Source organism: Microcebus murinus, chromosome 22 (assembly GCF_040939455.1).
Source record: "Microcebus murinus isolate Inina chromosome 22, M.murinus_Inina_mat1.0, whole genome shotgun sequence".
Classification (NCBI taxonomy): domain Eukaryota; kingdom Metazoa; phylum Chordata; class Mammalia; order Primates; family Cheirogaleidae; genus Microcebus; species Microcebus murinus.
This window is the reverse complement of record NC_134125.1, coordinates 25,532,515-25,549,528: the sequence shown is the minus strand read 5'-3', so window position 1 is coordinate 25,549,528 and position 17,014 is coordinate 25,532,515. Positions and strand designations below refer to the sequence as shown.

Below are 17,014 nucleotides of genomic sequence, written 5' to 3'. Positions count from 1 at the left end.
CAACCAAACCCAGGCCCTGGCTAACTGAGCAGCTGTCCAGGCAGACAGGACTTCAGTACCCTTACTAGTGAAGCGCAGAAGTGGCTAGTCATGTAGGAAGAACTGGAAGACCATTTGCTCTGATGCTTCAGGACATCACCTGACACCTGCACACACAAAGTCCTCACTCTGCGTCACTCAGGGAGGAATGGCCAGAACAGATCCTCCATTTCCCTAGCCCAGGCCCAGAATTTTTCTCACCTGGACAGAATATAGTCTAGAATTTACCTCTGAACTAAGCGTAAGGAAAGAAAAAAAAAAATCAACTAAGCAGACTAATAGCTAAGTTAGATTCCTGGGGTAAACTGCCTCCTTCAAGTACTCCAGATGTGCATCTCTTTACACAGTTAACATATTATCACAAGCCATCAAGTCACTAAAGTACAAGAACCCATTCTAGGCAATTCGAGACTTTTCGAAAGACCGTGAACAAAACATTTCTTGCTCCGGTTTGACCATGCAGAGGCTGGTCGGTTCAGACCAGTCCGGCCCCAGGCTCACCTCTGAAGTGGCGACCCCGACCTTCTCGGATTCGTACATGAGCGACAGGGACCTGCCGGTGCTGGCGGCTGTGGCCTCGGCCCTGCGCAGCACCTCCTGCCGCAGATACTGTTGCCTGTCCGCGGGCGCGTCGGGGAGGTCGCGGGCGTCTCTCCAGGGCGCCGGCGGGGCGCCCTCGTCCTCCGCATCGTCGTCGAATGGGTTGTAGCTCTTGGGGTATGCCGACATGGTGCCGGAGCGCGGCTCGGTCTCGGAAGGAGGAGGAGGAGCGCAGCAGCCGGCCGTCCAGCGTCTCGCCCCGCCCGTCGACCCCGCGGTTGCCGCGCGAGCTGCCTGCGTCAGACGTGCGCGGGCCGCCCGGCCCCCGGAGCCGACGGTCGCGCAGACTGCTGGGGGAATACTTCCGGCGCGCACAGCCTCTCCAGCCTCCGCCGCGTGGGCCCGCCCCGCCCCGTGGCCCCGCCCCGTGGCCCCGCCCCGCCTCGCGTCGCCAACAGAAAGGTCACGTGGTGGGGAAGCCGGATGCGGCCGCGCCTGCGCCGTGGGCTTGGGCGCTCGCGAGCCGAGTGCGGGGAGCCGGCGGGCAGCGCCGCGGAGCGCGCGATGATGGCGGCGGCTGCGGCCTGGGGAGGCAGCGGCGGCGGCGGCTCCGGCTCCGGCTCCGGCTCCGGCTCCGGCTCCGGCTCCAACTCCAACCCCAGCGCCTCGCGGGGTTTCTATTTCAATACGGTCCTGTCACTGGCCCGCTCCCTGGCAGTGCAGAGACCAGCATCCTTGGAGAAGGTAACCTCGGCGGCCTCGGCAGCGGCTGACAGGAGGAGGGGCCTGGGGCGGTGAAGCGGGACGCGGGGCGAGGGTCTGTGGGAGGCTGAGTCGGGGGTCGCGAGCTGCCTGTGACGGGAGGGGGCTCCTCGGGAGTGGGATCTGGTGAGGTGAGGAGATTCGTGGGGGGATGGGGCTAGTGAAGAGAGGGGGCCGTGGGGAGGGGTCGACAGGGGAAGCTGGGACGCTGCAGGTGGGTGGGCGTGGGAGGGACAGGAGCTACAGGCCCAGGGGGCATCTTGTGACATCGCAGGGGCTGGAACTTGGGCGTCGATGAGGAGCAGTGGGATGAGCCGAGGACCAGAGGTCAAAACCTGCGGCTCTGGTCGCGATTTCCCTTGTTTTTTATTGCATGACCTTGGGGAGATGCCTCGCTCTTAAAACGGGGATGCTTTTTCCTGCTTTGCCCCCTTGACCAGGTTGTGCTGGTGGGCTCAGGAAACACTGTGTCGAAAGTACTTTCTGAACTGAAAATCTACTGCGCATTGTTTATTTTACAAGGCTGGGGGCGTTAGACTGGGTAAAATATTGTGCGTTTGGGGAGGGGACAGTGGCAGGGAAGAGGGAGTGAACTGTCACTGGGCAGAGAACTGAACTCAGGATTGCTTCATAAGAGAAGGGAAAACTCCTGCCAGAGGAATCCTTATCTTGGGAGAAGATGTGTGTCTGGGATGGTGGAAACAACACAGATTTTAAAGCCACGACTAAATTTGGTTTTGTGGCTCTGGCAATGGGTGAAGCTGAAAGACTGTTCTAGGCACTTTGACGGAGTGACCTAGTCTTTGGCTTTGTAGGTTCTCAAATTTAATTTTATCACTCACCTGTTGGGTGAGCAGGTCCTGCAGATTGATGTTAACCTGACTTCTGGTTAAAGAGGGAGATAGGACCATCTGAATTCAAATCCCTTATCACTTGCTTAAACTAGTGTGACTCTGAGTAGGTCAGTTCCCCATTCTGATCCTCTGTTTTTTCCTGTCAAAAACAAGACAGTTCTTGATAGGATTATGAAAAGATCAACAAAAAGGCACATGGGTACCTAAGGAATGATCACTACAGCCTAACGGACTGTAGTGCTAGTTTATTAAATCAAATGCATGCCAACTAGTCAACACATTCTTTTATTAGTAGGAGGACCAAAAGCATATCAGAAGTTTGTTGGATTCAGGGAAAAGAAAGAAGAGAGTACAGGGAATTGGATGATCTTTAAGAAGATGCTCAGAATCAATAGGAACATGTAAGGGAAGGGAGAAAAAAAAAAAGAAGATGGTCCTGCAGCCATAGCAGTGGTAGCACCTCTTCCCATTCAGTAACTGAAAAGAGCACCTTGAGCTCAACTTGGCTTCAACTCTGTTCACTAGTCATAAGAACTTTATGTAATTACAACACTGTTAGCTTTTTATTTTGTCATAACTGCTTCAGTTGTCAAGATTACAATATATTTTACAATTAACACAGCCTCAGTTGGCAGCTCCCTAGTGCCACTTACTTTGGGAGGTACATCAGTGTCATTGGCAACATTTACCAATGGCTTCTGTGCAGAAGAGTTAACAGAGCAGGTCTGCGGCTGTTGTCTTTACAAAGGCCTGCTTACAGTGTTGGCCCTTGGCTGGCATCTGGGAACAAGTTCTTCCTTTTCAAGATCATTTTGCCATTCTGGGTCCCTTGAATTTCCATGTGAATTTAGGGTCAGCTTGTTAGTTTCTGCAAAGAACTCACCTGGGAGTTTGATGAGGATTGTGTTGAATCTGTAAGTCAATTTGGAATGTGTTATACCATCTTAACAATAGTAAATCTTCTGATCTGTAAACATGGGATGTCTTTCCATTTATTTAGGTCCTTACTTTCAGCAATGTTTGATAATTTTTATTTTTATTATTATTATTTTTTTTGAGACAGAGTCTCACTTTGTTGCCTAGGCTAGAGTGAGTGCCAGTGGCGTCAGCCTAGCTCACAGCAACCTCAAACTCCTGGCTCAAGCAATCTTTCTGCCTCAGCCTCCCAAGTAGCATGCGCCACCATGCCCGGCTAATTTTTTCTATATATATTAGTTGGCCAATTAATTTCGTTCTATTTTTAGTAGAGACAGGGTCTCGCTCTTGCTCAGGCTAGTTTCGAACTCCTGACCTCCAGCAATCCACCCGCCTCGGCCTCCCAGACTGCTAGGATTACAGGCGTGAGCCACCGCGCCCAGCCGTTTATTTTTTTTTTTTTTTGAGACAGAGTCTCGCTTTGTTGCCCAGGCTAGAGTGAGTGCCGTGGCGTCAGCCTAGCTCACAGCAACCTCAAACTCCTGGGCTCGAGTGATCCTTCTGCCTCAGCCTCCCGGGTAGCTGGGACTACAGGCATGCGCCACCATGCCCGGCTAATTTTTTATATATATATCAGTTGGCCAATTAATTTCTTTCTATTTATAGTAGAGACGGGGTCTCGCTCTTGCTCAGGCTGGTTTCGAACTCCTGACCTTGAGCAATCCGCCCGCCTCGGCCTCCCAAGAGCTAGGATTACAGGCGTGAGCCACAGCGCCCGGCCCCAGCCGTTTATTTTTATTTTTTGAGACAGAGTCTCACTTTGTTGCCCAGGTTAGAGTGAGTGCTGTGGTGTCAGCCTGGCTCACAGCAACCTCAAACTCCTGGGCTCAAGCAATCCTGCTGCCTCAGCCTCCCAAGTAGCTGGGACTACAGGCATGTGCCACCATGCCCGGCTAATTTTTTCTATATATATATTAGATGGCCAATTAATTTATTTCTATTTATAGTAGAGATGGGGGTCTCGCTCTTGCTCAGGCTGGTTTCGAACTCCTGACCTCGAGCAATCCTCCCGCCTCGGCCTCCCAGAGTGCTAGGATTACAGGCATGAGCCACCGCACCTGGCCTGTTTGATAGTTTTTAGAGGGTATGTTTTGCATTTCTTTTATTAAGTTTATTCCTAAGTATATTGTTCTTTTTGATGCCATTAGAAATGGAATTGTTCTTTCTTTAAAATAAAATTCATATAACAGAAAATAAACTATGGAATGGTTTTCTTAATTTGCTCATTGCTGCTGTGTAGAAATACAATTGATTTTTTTATATTAATCTTGTATCCTGCAACCTTGCTGAACTTGTTTATTAGATCTAATCCTTTTTTAGTGGATTTCTTAGGTTTTCATGTATATAAAAAATCGCATTATCTGCAAACAGAGATCGTTTTACTTCCTTTTTAATGTGGATATCTTTCATTTCATTTTCTTGACTAATTGCCCTGGCTAGATCCTCTACCACAGTGTTGAATAGAAGTGGCGAGATTGGACATCCTTGTCTTGTTTCTGATTTTGAGAAAGCTTTTAGTCTTTCATTAAGTATGCTGGTAGCTGTGAGTTTTTCACAGGTGGCCTTTATTAGGTTGAGGAAATTCCCTGTGTTTAGTTTGTTGAGTGTTTTTGTCACAAAGAATTTTTTTAAATGCTCTTTTTTTTTTTGAGACAGAGTCTCGCTGTGTTGCTTAGGCAAGAGTGCTGTGGTGTCAGCCTAGCTCATAGCAACCTCAGTCTCCTGGGCTCAAGCCATCCTCCTGCCTCAGCCTCCCGAGTAGCTGGGACTACAGGCATGCGCCACCATGCCAGGCTAATTTTTTATATATATATTTTAGTTGGCCATTAATTTCTTTCTATTTTTAGTAGAAAAGGGGTTTCACTCTTGCCCAGGCTGGTTTCAAACTCCTGGCCTCGAGCAATCCGCCCGCCTCAGTCTCTCAGAGTGCTAGGATTACAGGCGTGAGCCACCGGGCGGGCCTAAATGCTCTTTCTATGTCTATTGCGAAGCTAATTTTTAAACTTTAGGGCAGACCTTAAGTAGCTTTTGCTATAGGGATATTTTAGCTTCACTGCTGAGGTGCAGCCCTTCTGAAGTTTCAAATGAATGTTTTGAGGGCTTTTCACTCTAGCTGGGAGTAATTCCAGCTCCTCTCAGCTCTTTGTGAACTCTTGAGAACCATTCAGCTCACAGTTCCCTGGTTCTTCTTTACCTAACTTCATGGACTACCACCCTATACTAATGTGTTTTAGTATTCATCAAAGACTCAAGGAAACTGTCGCAGATTTCTGGGGCTTTTTTGTTTAGCTGTCTCCTTTTCACAATTTCTACTTGTTTTAGACATCCTATGCAGCCATTTCTGTCTTATCAACTTAGTGAGACCACTATGATTTGCTTGGTGGTTTTCCCTGTTTTGTGGTGTGGGATGTGTCTTGCAGAAAACCAGGGCAGCGATGGAGCTCATTTTGTTTCCTGTCTTTAGCATATTACAGTTGTATGCTACTTGACCAATGTGTGAAACCAGTGGTTTCATGTATTTGTCTATTTTTCTAGTTGGTTTTCTGGCAGGAAGATAAGTCCAGATTCTGTTACTCCCTCAGCTGCAGGTAGAAGTTCTTGGATCACAGGATTTTATTACTAGAATAGATAGTGCAAAAAAATCTATCTGGTCATCCTTTTATACATGATAAAATTGAGGCTTGGGGGAAATAACTTTCCAATATTTATATAGTTTTACGATACAAATAAGATTCCATCTATTTCTGTCTATAAACACTATTTGTGTTATTCACTTTTACAGAAAGAGAAAACCAAACACAGAGATGTTCAGGTAGATTTTGTCACTTATCTAGGGTCACCTAGGTAAGAAGAGGCAGAGCTGGAAATCAAAGCCTCCTGACTCCATGAACCCCTCCCCCCCAATTATTGGAGTATTCATTGCCCATTGAAACAGATGTACCAGGAATCAGATGTGTGCACTTGGATGAGCAGGGCTCATCATTGACTGTGCATGAGCAGGGCTCAGGAAGTGAGGGCTTGTGTGAATGTTCTCCAGCTTTTGACTCATTAATTGTGTGTAAAGGCATGTGTAACGCTGCCTGTGTGGAATATTGTAGAAAGCCATGTTAATCGTTCAGAAGGTCATGCATCTATCTACAGGTGACCAAAAGAGCATCTTTAGTGAAACCCTGACCCAGGGCTGCTTGTAGGAGCAGGTGCTGTACACTTACATCTGTAGCTCCATGGGTATCGTGTTACAATCACCTTTGTTCATCATGATAGCTCTGAGTCAACTCAGAAATGTTAACACGTTCATTGATCTTTATCTAAGGGGACAGTACATTTGAGAAAGACAGAAAATGATTTTAACAGAAAAGCCTATCACTAATACTTAAAGCTTAGTCTTTAGTTCTCGGGAGATTTTTTTTCTCCAGAAAGACTGTTCTCAGAGGTTTCAAATAACAAAAGTTGTACTCTTTTAAAAAATTGTTTACTTATCCAGCTTTTTGTAATGCTATTATTGTAGCTTTATTTGACCTAAATACCTTAGAACACCCTCTGTTTTCTGCCCAGTCATCCAGACTTGTGAGGGCATCTTATTTTCTCCTTGGTTTGGCATTTTCCTTACCTTGGCAGTTGAAATTCACATCATCAAGATATATTGTCTTTTAATATCCTTGGGTTAAAGCACTGTCAATAGTGCTTATCAAAGTCTAAGTTACATTCATTGCCTCCCTCTGGTTCATTGGCTTATTGGCCTTATCCAAGTGACAGGTAGAGCCCGCTGGATCCTCTTTGTAAGTAGGAATAACCCTGGCCATCTTGGTCAGATTTTAAGCTTAAACCTTTTATAATGACCCATTTTCCCCTAAAACCCCGGAAGACAAACAACTTCCTAGTTTGTTGTAAAATCCTGAAAAATCATTTGATGTTATTTTTTTTTTTCATTTTTTAAAAGATTATAGTGTTAAAGATTTATTCTGCATTAGGACTTTGACCTCTCTCTGTTTTGTCATTCATAGAATGGGAATTTTTACTAATATCTACTTAATGAGTTATTGTGAGAATTAAATGAGATAATACAGACCAGCTCCAGGCACATGATAAATGCCCAGTGAGTGTTTGCTATCATTATTTGGAGAATGGCACCCACCAGAACTGGTTTCCCTTATCTGATGTGTGACGACTTCTGTAGGACCCATGTTCAGGTCTTCAGATGTCTTTCTCATCAGAGTCCCAGTTTTCAAGAGCATTTTGCATCAAAGCCTAGACGTTGTGCCAGTCCTTCAGGGCCCTCCATTATTTGGTTTCTGACTTGTGTTATTTGCTAGTTGTTGTGTCATTTTTATTAGTTCTATAACTCCCACTGGATTGTAGTACTGTGAGGGAGTGACTGTATGTTATCATCTCATCATTTGAAGGTTCTTCCCTCCATTTCTCCATTCACTCAGTGATGCAGAGTGAACTGCATGCCAGCACTATGTTAAGCCCTGTGCTAAGAAGCCTGGGTTCCAGTGGTCCTGTCCTTCTTCTCATTCCTCCTCACCTCATCAAATGTCTGTGACATTGGCCCCTTAGGTAGTTCCACTAAGTAGTTGTTAAAGTTCTAAAAGTCGTAGGGTGCAGTGGATACAGTGATGAGGAGGACACAGCCTTGTCTGCAATGAGCCAAGGATCTCAAGAGAAATATAGATGTCTATGCAAGCTGTTGAGAGCTGTGATGGAAGAGGTCACATCAAGCTGCTGGGATCTAGAAAGTGTTCGAGAGGCAGAAGACAGTTGAGATGGATCTTGAAGGGATAGGTAGAGTGTTTATGGGGGATAGGGCAGGTTGCATGAACTGCTGCAGATGGGTGAAAACCATGAAAAAGGCCAGACAGGAAGAAGTGAGAGTTGAGACCTAAGGGGCCTAGGTGTACTGGAGAAGTTGCCAGGCTGGGAGTGCGTGTGGAGTGTTCATTAGATAATGGGGAGCCATTGAAGGTGTATGAACTGTAAGTGATAATATTTGAGTAGGGAGAGAACAAGTCAGAGGGGGAGTCTAGTTGAGAGCCTATTGCCCCAGATGTGCCTAACCTGCAAAACAAGGATAGAATACACATGGCCTGCCTGAAAGTACATGTTTGGTGGTTAAGACTGTACAACCTCTTCCAGCCCTACATCTGCGCTTCATCATATATTGTCAGTGGGCCTCAGGCCTGCAGTTCAGGGAGCATCATTTCAGTGTAGCAGTTGAACTCTCATGTATTTTGTTTTCCTTTATAAAAATTATACCAAGAAAAGCTCAGTGTCACATTGCATTTTTTGTAATTTTTTTTAATGAATTACTTTAATAAATTTGTTTTTAACTACACAGAGCTATGAAATATTTTCAAGATAGTTTTGTGAGATTAAGCTTTATGCACCAGGTCTCTTGTTTCAGGTGGTGTCTCTGTGCCTGTGGTAGCTGCAGGGATCTTAGTCAGGGCTAGAATATCTGCATCACTTACTCAATTAAAAAGAAAAAGCTTTTCTGTTTAGATTGAGATTCTTGGGGAAGTTATGTTTAAGTAGGAGTTGTTTTACTGATATTAAGATGTTGAAATTAACATGTAAAACCAGCGTATATAGAAAACATCTGTTTTGCTTATTTGACCCAGATCTTCTCTCACTTTTTTTTTTTTTTTTTTTTTTGAGACAGAGTCTCACTTTGTTGTCCAGGCTAGAGTGAGTGCCGTGGCGTCAGCCTAGCTCACAGCAACCTCAATCTCCTGGGCTTGAGTGATCCTTCTGCCTCAGCCTCCCGAGTAGCTGGGACTACAGGCATGCGCCACCATGCCCGGCTAATTTTTTTATATATATATCAGTTGGTCAATTAATTTCTTTCTATTTATAGTAGAGACAGGGTCTCGCTCTTGCTCAGGCTGGTTTTGAACTCCTGACCTTGAGCAATCCGCCCGCCTCGGCCTCCCAAGAGCTAGGATTACAGGCGTGAGCCACAGCGCCCGGCCTCTCACTTTTATATTACTTCTTTGTTCTTGGATTACCCAGATTCAGTTTTTTGAAATATTATATACTTTTGTATTATTTTGTGTGCTCTAAGACTGTAAATGTTATTGTCCTTTTAAAATTAAGATTTGCATTAATAGCAAAGTTCCTGCTATTTTAAAATGCAGTCATTAATGACAGGGATGCATTCTGAGAAATGCATTGTTAGGCAATTTTGTCATTGTAGAAATATCATAGAGTGTATTTGCACTACACAGCTAGACTATATGGTATAGCCTGTTGCTTCTAGGCTACAAACCTGTGAAGCATGTTACTGTACTGAAAACTGTGGGCACTTGTAACACAATGGTAAGGATTTGTGTATAGAAACATATCTAAATATAGAAAAGGTACGTAAAAATACAGTATTACACTCATGGGATTACCATCATACATGTGGGCTGTCATTGACTGAAATGTCATTATACAAAGTATGTCTGTATATTCTTCTGATTTTTATTTTGTTTTGTTTTTTGAGATAGGGTTTGGCTCTGTTGCCCAGGCTAGAATGCAGTAGTGTTATCATAGCTCACAGCAGCCTCAAACTCCTGGGCTCAAATGATCCTCCTACCTCAGCCTCGCAAGTAGCTGAACTGCAGGTGCACATGCCATTATACCAGGCTAATTTTCCTATTTTTTGTAGAGGTGGGGTCTTGCTCTTGCTTAGGCTGGTCTCAAACTCCTGACCTCAAGCGATCCTCCTGTTTCAGCCTCCCAAAGTGCTAGGATTACAGGCATGAGCCACTGTGCCTGGCCTTTTTTTCTGATTCTGAATTATCAATGTTCTTTATAGGAAATATGGAAAATATAGAAAAGGATAAAGAAGGAAATAAATATTGCCTGTAATCTGATTTCTCATTTTGGTATTTTTCTTGATAGGCAGTCCAGGCTTTGAGTTTTATTTAATTCTCTGTGACAGTTATATTAGTTTCCTATTGCTGCTCTAACAAATTACCACAAACTTAGTGGCTTAGAATAACACATTTATTATTTTACAATTGTGTAGATTAGAAGCCCAACACGAGCCTCACTGGACTAAAATCAAGGTGATGGCAGGGCTGTATACCTTTCTTTAGATTGTTTTTTTTAAGAGCCCCTTAGGACATAAGAGGGTTATCTAGGGGAGAACTCATTTCTAGGCCTTTTACAGCTTCTAGCAGCTGCCTACATTCCTTGTATCACAAACCCTTCCTCCATCATCAGAGGCAGCAGTGGCGGGCTGAGTCCTCACCTCACATCACTTTGACCCCCTCTTCTGCCTCCCTCTTCTGCTTAAAAGACCTTTGTGGGCCTGGCGTGGTGGCTCACTCCTATAATCCTAGCACTCTGGGAGGCCAAGGCGGGCAGATTGCTCGAGGTCAGGAGTTCGAAACCAGCCTGAGCAAGAGCGAGACCCTGTCTCTACTATAAATAGAAAGAAATTAATTGGACAACTAATATATATATAGAAAAAAATTAGCCGGGCATGGTGGCGCATGCCTGTAGTCACTCTAGCCTGGCAACTCACTCTAGCCTGGGCAACAAAGAGAGACTCTGTCTCAAAAAAAAAAAAAAAGGACCTTTGTGATTACATCTAAACCCAGGATATTCTCTTCATTTCAGGATTCTTAACTTAATCATATCTGCAAAGTGCCTTTTGCCATGAAAGTAGCACATTCAAAGGTTGAGGGGGATTAGGGCTTGGATGCCTTTTAGGGGCCGTTATTCTGCCTATCACCCCAATGTAGTTTATAAATCTCTGAATCACTATATAGATCTGTAAGTCATTTAATTCTTTTTTGTGTCTTCCCTTTACATTTAAAACTGTGGTCATGAATGATTTTTATTTAAATGTTTTTAGTTGAGTCGGGATGGGGGAAGAAAGTCTGAAGTCAGAGTAGCCCAGAGCCTCTCTAAACATTTGGGGTAGCAGAGAACCTGGCAGTCCAGAGGGTGCTAAAAACTGTGCTGTCTTCAGTCTCTCTGCCGTGTGGGGTGACAGCTGTATGGGCAGGAAAGCTTACACATGTTGATGATGCTGAATTCTGATCCTGGGTATTGTTAGAGCTCATGTCTGTGCATATTCTGAGTATGTATTAGTTTCTAGATAAGAATCTAATACCTAAAAAACAAAGGAACAAACAAACAGAAAACCATACCCAACCCAGAACACCTAACCAGAGAGGAGAAATCTATTCTTACACTTTATATAAAAAAGGAAGCCTTGGGAGTTAGCCTTTGGTCTCTGGGGCAAATGCCAGAGGGGCTGGTAGCAGCCCCCTCTAATAGGACCAGGATTGAGAGGAGGACGTGCCACAGTGGTCTGGGTGAAGTCTGAGCACAAGTTAAGAATAGACTACAGGGCCAGGTGCGGTGCTCATGCCTGTAATCCTAGCACTCTGGGAGGCCAGGGCAGGAGGATTGTTTGAGCTCAGGAGTTCAAGACCAGCCTGAACAAGAGCGAGACCTCGTCTCTACTATAAATAGAAATTAGCCAAACAACTAAAAGAATAGAAAATATTAGCCGGGCACGGCGGCACATGCTTGTAGTCTCAGCTACTGGGGAGGCTGAGGCAGAAGGAGCCCTTGAGCCCAGTAGTTTGAGGTTGCTGTGAGCTAGGCTGATGCCACAGCACTGTAGCCTAGGTAAGAGAGTGAGACTCTGTCTCAAAAATCATCATCATCATCATCTTTCCCTCACTTCCACATCCATTTTCAAGTACTCTAATATCTTCCTCCAAAGCATATCCTGAGCTGATCTGTTTCTGTCTTTGCTCATTGATCACTACTATCTTTGCCTGGACTACTGCAGGGATCTCCTGACTCATCTTTCTGCTTTAACTCTTGTCCTTCAAAATGCATTCTTTATGCATCAGCCAGAGGGATTCTTCTAAACCTCAATTCTAAACTCAAGTCACTAAGGCCTCTGTGTGCTCCCAGCGACTCTGGCTTTCCTTTGCCGTTAAAATACAATCTTGGCTCCTGACCTGGTCTAAAGGGTCCTGGGGGAACCTCCTCTGCTTCTACCTAGACCTCTGGGCCTCCTGGCTCTCTCTTTTCCACTGTGCTGTCACTGCAGCAGCCTCTGCCAGGAACCTTCTTTCCTAATTTGTCCTGTCTGCTTCCTTCTTAATTAGATCCCACTTCAATGGGCACCTTCTTATAGAGGCCCTCCCTGATGACCTCATCGAAAGTAGTCATTCAGGCACTGTTGTTGGAGAAATATAATTAGAAACAAAATCTCCAAACCCAGAAACACTCTCCACAAAGGTAGTAGAGAAATAAAACACTTTATTACTGAATGAGTGTTAAGCCAGAATCTGATGTGTATCACAGGCAATCTGCTGAGAGATTGCAAAGACAGAAAGAAATCTCACCCTTTTAATTAATTAATTATTTATTTATTTATTTTTTGAGACAAGAGTCTGGCTTTGTTGCCCAGGCTAGAGATGAGTGCTGTGACGTCAGCCTAGCTCGCAGCAACCTCAAACTCCTGGGCTCAAGCGATTCTCCTGCCTCAGCCTCCCAAGTAGCTGGGACTACAGGCATGTGTCACCATGCCTGGCTAATTTTTTCTATATATATATATTAGTTGACCAATTAATTTCTTTCTATTTATAGTAGAGACAGGGTCTCGCTCTTGCCCAGAGCTGGTTTCAAATTCCTGACCTTGGCCAGGCGCGGTGGCTCACGCCTGTAACCCTAGCACTCTGGGAGGCTGAGGCGGGCAGAATGCTCGAGGTCAGGAGTTCGAAACCAGCCTGAGCAAGAGCGAGACCCCATCTCTACTATAAATAGAAAGAAATTAATTGGCCAACTGATATATATATAGAAAAAAATCAGCCTGGCATGGTGGCACATGCCTGTAGTCCCAGCTACTTGGGAGGCTGAGGCAGGAGGATCGCTTGAGCCTAGGAGTTTGAGGTTGTTGTGAGCTAGGCTGACGCCACGGCACTCTAGCCTGCGCAACACAGTGAGACTCTGTCTCAAAAAAAAAAACAACTCCTGACCTTGAGCAATCCACCTGCCTCAGCCTACCAGAGTGCTAGGATTACAGGTGTGAGCCACCATGCCCGGGGAAATCTCACCCTTTTAGATAGTGAAGCAGGTACAACCCATTACACACATGTTTTCAACATAAACAATAATTAGTCCTGATTCCCAGAGGACTTGATGGCACCATTTGTCACACATAGTTCATGCTAACTTTACCTGGTAATTGGGGTGACCATCTGTACTATGGAATTGGCTTTGTCCAGAGCATAAACAAACTTATCTTTATGTCGGGAGGTTGTTTTGCACCTTGGAGCAAGGCACCTGTGGAAGTTAGGCTCCTACCTCTCCCACAGAAACTGGGAGATAGGGGTGCATTTCCCTTGAATGTTTGAATGTGCATTTCCCTTGTTTACATTCCAAAGAGATGGCTTCCAGGTCGTTGAGAAAGACAATCCTAGATCTTAAAGCTGACAAAAGGCCTATCTAATCTTCAAAAGGGCTGTATACATTTCAAAGAAGGAGAAAATACTTACAATTACAAATTTCCTTTTTTCTTTTTTTTTTTTGAGACAGAGTCTCACTCTGTTGCCCAGGCTAGAGTGCCATGGCGTCAGCCCAGCTCACAGCAACCTCAAACTCCTGGGCTCAAGCCATCCTCCTGCCTCAGCCTCCTGAGTAGCTGGGACTACAGGCATGCGGTTTTCTATTTTTAGTTGTTTGGCTAATTTCTTTCTATTTATAGTAGAGATGGGGTCTCAGGCTGGTCTTGAACTCCTGAGGTCAAGCGATCCTCCCACCTCAGCCTCCCAAAGTGCTAGGATTCCAGGCGTGAGCCACTGTGCCTGACCCCAATGATGAATATTCTAAAGAAGCCGATTGGCTTCTTTGTCATGTGGGAATATTGATGAATTATCTTTTTTTGTACAATTATTTCCTTTCTATATTTAATAATGATGTTGTGCTACTTTTGGTGGGCTTCTGAGTCTCCGTGTTGTCTTCTAGCATGTTAACTTTGCCTGCCAGGTGCGTGGCGTAGTGTATCTTCGTGTTAGAACTGGGTATTGATAAAATATCACACAGAACAGGGCAAAGTAAATAGACTTTGATAGGGCCCCACATTCTTCCCACTGCTTTGATGTTGACTCATTAATCAGTGTTCTTTGAATCTCATTGACTCATTCTGTTATGATTCCACCATCTTTCAATTTGTTATTTGCAGGTAGGTTATTATTTTTTTTTTTTGAGAGACTTTACCCTTTTTATCAAGATCTGAGTGTGACATACTGGTGAACGTCTTTAATGTAGCTAGAGTCTTTGAAACTACCACTCTGTGGTGATTGGTCTCCAGATCTCTTTGTATTTTCTTTTCCCTTCTGATGTGAAGCACATTCTCCTTATGGAGGAACACTGAAGAAAAGTGGGAATCTAGCATTTCTGTTCTTCTCTTGTCTGTTACCTTATTCTCTTTTGTCTAAGCACTTAATCATAAAAGTATGGATAGATATATCCGTATATAGATATATACACACTTAATTTTACCTTATTAATTTTTTTCCTGATTACAAAACTAATGTCTTCCTATGGAACATATTTTGGAAAGCATTTTGTAAAAAGTAACACATGTCTATAATATTAGGTTGAACTTTGTGAAAGCATTTGTTCTTGTAGGTAAAAAATGGTTGACTATCAGCAGTTTCATATGGTTCAACCTAATATTTCACCAAGTGGCTGAATAATTTATGTTCCTAATACTGAATATCTAGATTGTTTCTAATTTTTAATTTATGTATGCAACATGGTGATGAATGTATTTCTACATAATCTTTGCCTGAGTTCTAATTATTTGTCTACAGTTATTGCTAGAAGACAGATTGCTAGGACAAAGAATGTCACCTCTCTTCAGGTTAGAAGGGGCTTCTCTTTCACAGCTGTGCTGTCCCTTTGTTTGGCCTTTTAAAATGAATGCAAACAAAAGCAATTTGCTTTCTTTAAAGAATGTATAATGGTAGGCTGGGGGTGATGGCTCACGCCTGTAATCCTAGCACTCTGGGAGGCCCAGGCGGGTGGATTGCTCGAGGTCAGGAGTTCGAAAGCAGCCTGAGCAAGAGCCAGACCCCGTTTCTACTATAAATAGAAATAATTTAATTGGACAACTAATATATATAGAAAAAAAAAATTAGCCGGGCATGGTGGCACATGCCTGTAGTCCCAGCTACTCGGGAGGCTGAGGCAGAAGGATTGCTTGAGCCCAGGAGTTTGAGGTTGCTGTGAGCTAGGCTGACACCACAGCACTCACTCTAGCCTGGGTAACAAAGTGAGACTCTGTCTCAAAAAAAAAAAAAAAATTTACAATGGTAATTCGTTAATGCATTTTCAGGGCAAATTTCAAGCAATACACTTGATTTCCATATCTGTTCAAACATCCCACCAGGACCATGTAAACGTCAATATGTGACTTGTCATTGGTCCACAGCAGAGCAGCCAGGTGAGGGTGTGCTGGTGTTTCTGGTTGCTTTGCTCAGTGCTCTTGTGGCAAAGAGTTTCAAGATTGGCATCACCTGTGTCTCTGTTCTTAATAAATCCAGATTTTCAGTTCCTTTAAGGCAGATATTTGCTGTTGGTTTGTTTTGAAGATAATCCTAATTTTTCCATTTATTCAGTAAAGTGCTGACTTACTGCCTGCTTTGCCTTCTGCTAGCCACTGTTATAGTGTATCCAGTAACACTAGATATTGTTTATTGAGCCTTGTGTACTGTGCTAACTCTCAACTGCTTTACACACCTTGATTTTTAAAAGCGCCCTCGGGAGAAATTGTTACTGCAGGTTGGTTTGGGTAACCTGCTCAAGGCACCACCAGGGGGTGCCCCCTCCACTGTCCTGACACCAAAGTGCATACTTTCCAGGGGTCCTCAAACTACGGCCCAAAGGCCACCCATCGAGGACATTTATCTGGCCCGCCAGGTGTTTTTGCCACCACTGCCCACTCATCCCAGGTCCATAGTGCGCATGTGTGGAATGTACGCTGCACTCTTCAGTGGTCTGAGGGACAGTGTTTAAGTAGTTTAAAAAGTTTGAGGACCCCTGCTTAGCCATTGTGCCTTACCCCCTCTGTTTACATCATTTTAACCCTCAGCTCACGTTCCTGCGTGTATATGTTTGAGGAGCATGTGTACGATCATTTCAGCAGCTGGACATATCATTTTTATGATCTTTGAGCTAAAAAAAATAGTGACTTCCTGATTATATGGACTCAATAGGCTTTTGTGGTACTGGTTTATTTCAAATCTGGCTTTCTAATTTTGAAGCTATGTGCGTTTTTTTAAATCTCACTTTCTAGGTCCAAAAGCTGCTTTGCATGTGCCCAGTAGATTTCCATGGGATCTTCCAGTTAGATGAAAGACGGAGAGATGCAGTAATTGCGTTGGGCATTTTCCTCATTGAATCTGATCTTCAGGTAAGCCTTCACAAAATTAAAAGTTTCTGCAGTGTAAAAGGGGGTACAGTGAGAATTTAAATATGTGTCAGCTTATAGTTACCTAAAGCAATAGTAGAAAGAATGAATTTGAATCTAATTAAAGTGGTGAAGGAGGAGGGTGAGGTAGGGTAAATGGAACAGGTGAGAATGAGACCTCTTAATGTGATTGGGGCTTTTTTGAACCATGTGAATATGTTGTAAAAAAAAAATAATAATAAATTGGGTTTGATCTTGTCTTCTTTTGCCAAAAAGTAAGTTAAAATGCTTTGAGAAGTAATTGTGTACCCTGCAGAGAAGGTTTGGCTTTCAGTCTCAGGTAAAATGTTCATCAGTCAAACTCAAGGTTACCATTTTTTTCCTTCCAGAAGGATAAAATCATTTGAGG

At 44.1% G+C, this 17,014-nt stretch overlaps 2 protein-coding genes across 3 annotated transcripts in view; one reads left to right on the top strand and one right to left on the bottom strand.

Annotated features, from left to right (window-relative positions):
* SNAP29 (synaptosome associated protein 29) overlaps positions 1-954 on the bottom strand; it is a 34,224-nt gene extending 33,270 nt beyond the window's left edge. For both annotated transcript variants that reach the window (XM_012776679.2, XM_075996759.1), the window contains exon 1: positions 541-954. In XM_012776679.2, the coding sequence (XP_012632133.1) occupies positions 541-768 (228 nt within the window). In that variant the 5' untranslated portion in view covers positions 769-954. The remainder of the gene's footprint in view (positions 1-540) is intronic.
* A 133-nt stretch (positions 955-1,087) lies between these two features.
* Positions 1,088-17,014, top strand: part of PI4KA (phosphatidylinositol 4-kinase alpha) — a 114,498-nt gene continuing 98,571 nt past the window's right edge. Inside the window, exons 1-2 of the mRNA XM_012776680.3 lie at positions 1,088-1,323; positions 16,492-16,608. Of these exons, the coding sequence (XP_012632134.1) occupies positions 1,144-1,323; positions 16,492-16,608 (297 nt within the window). The 5' untranslated portion in view covers positions 1,088-1,143. The remainder of the gene's footprint in view (positions 1,324-16,491; positions 16,609-17,014) is intronic.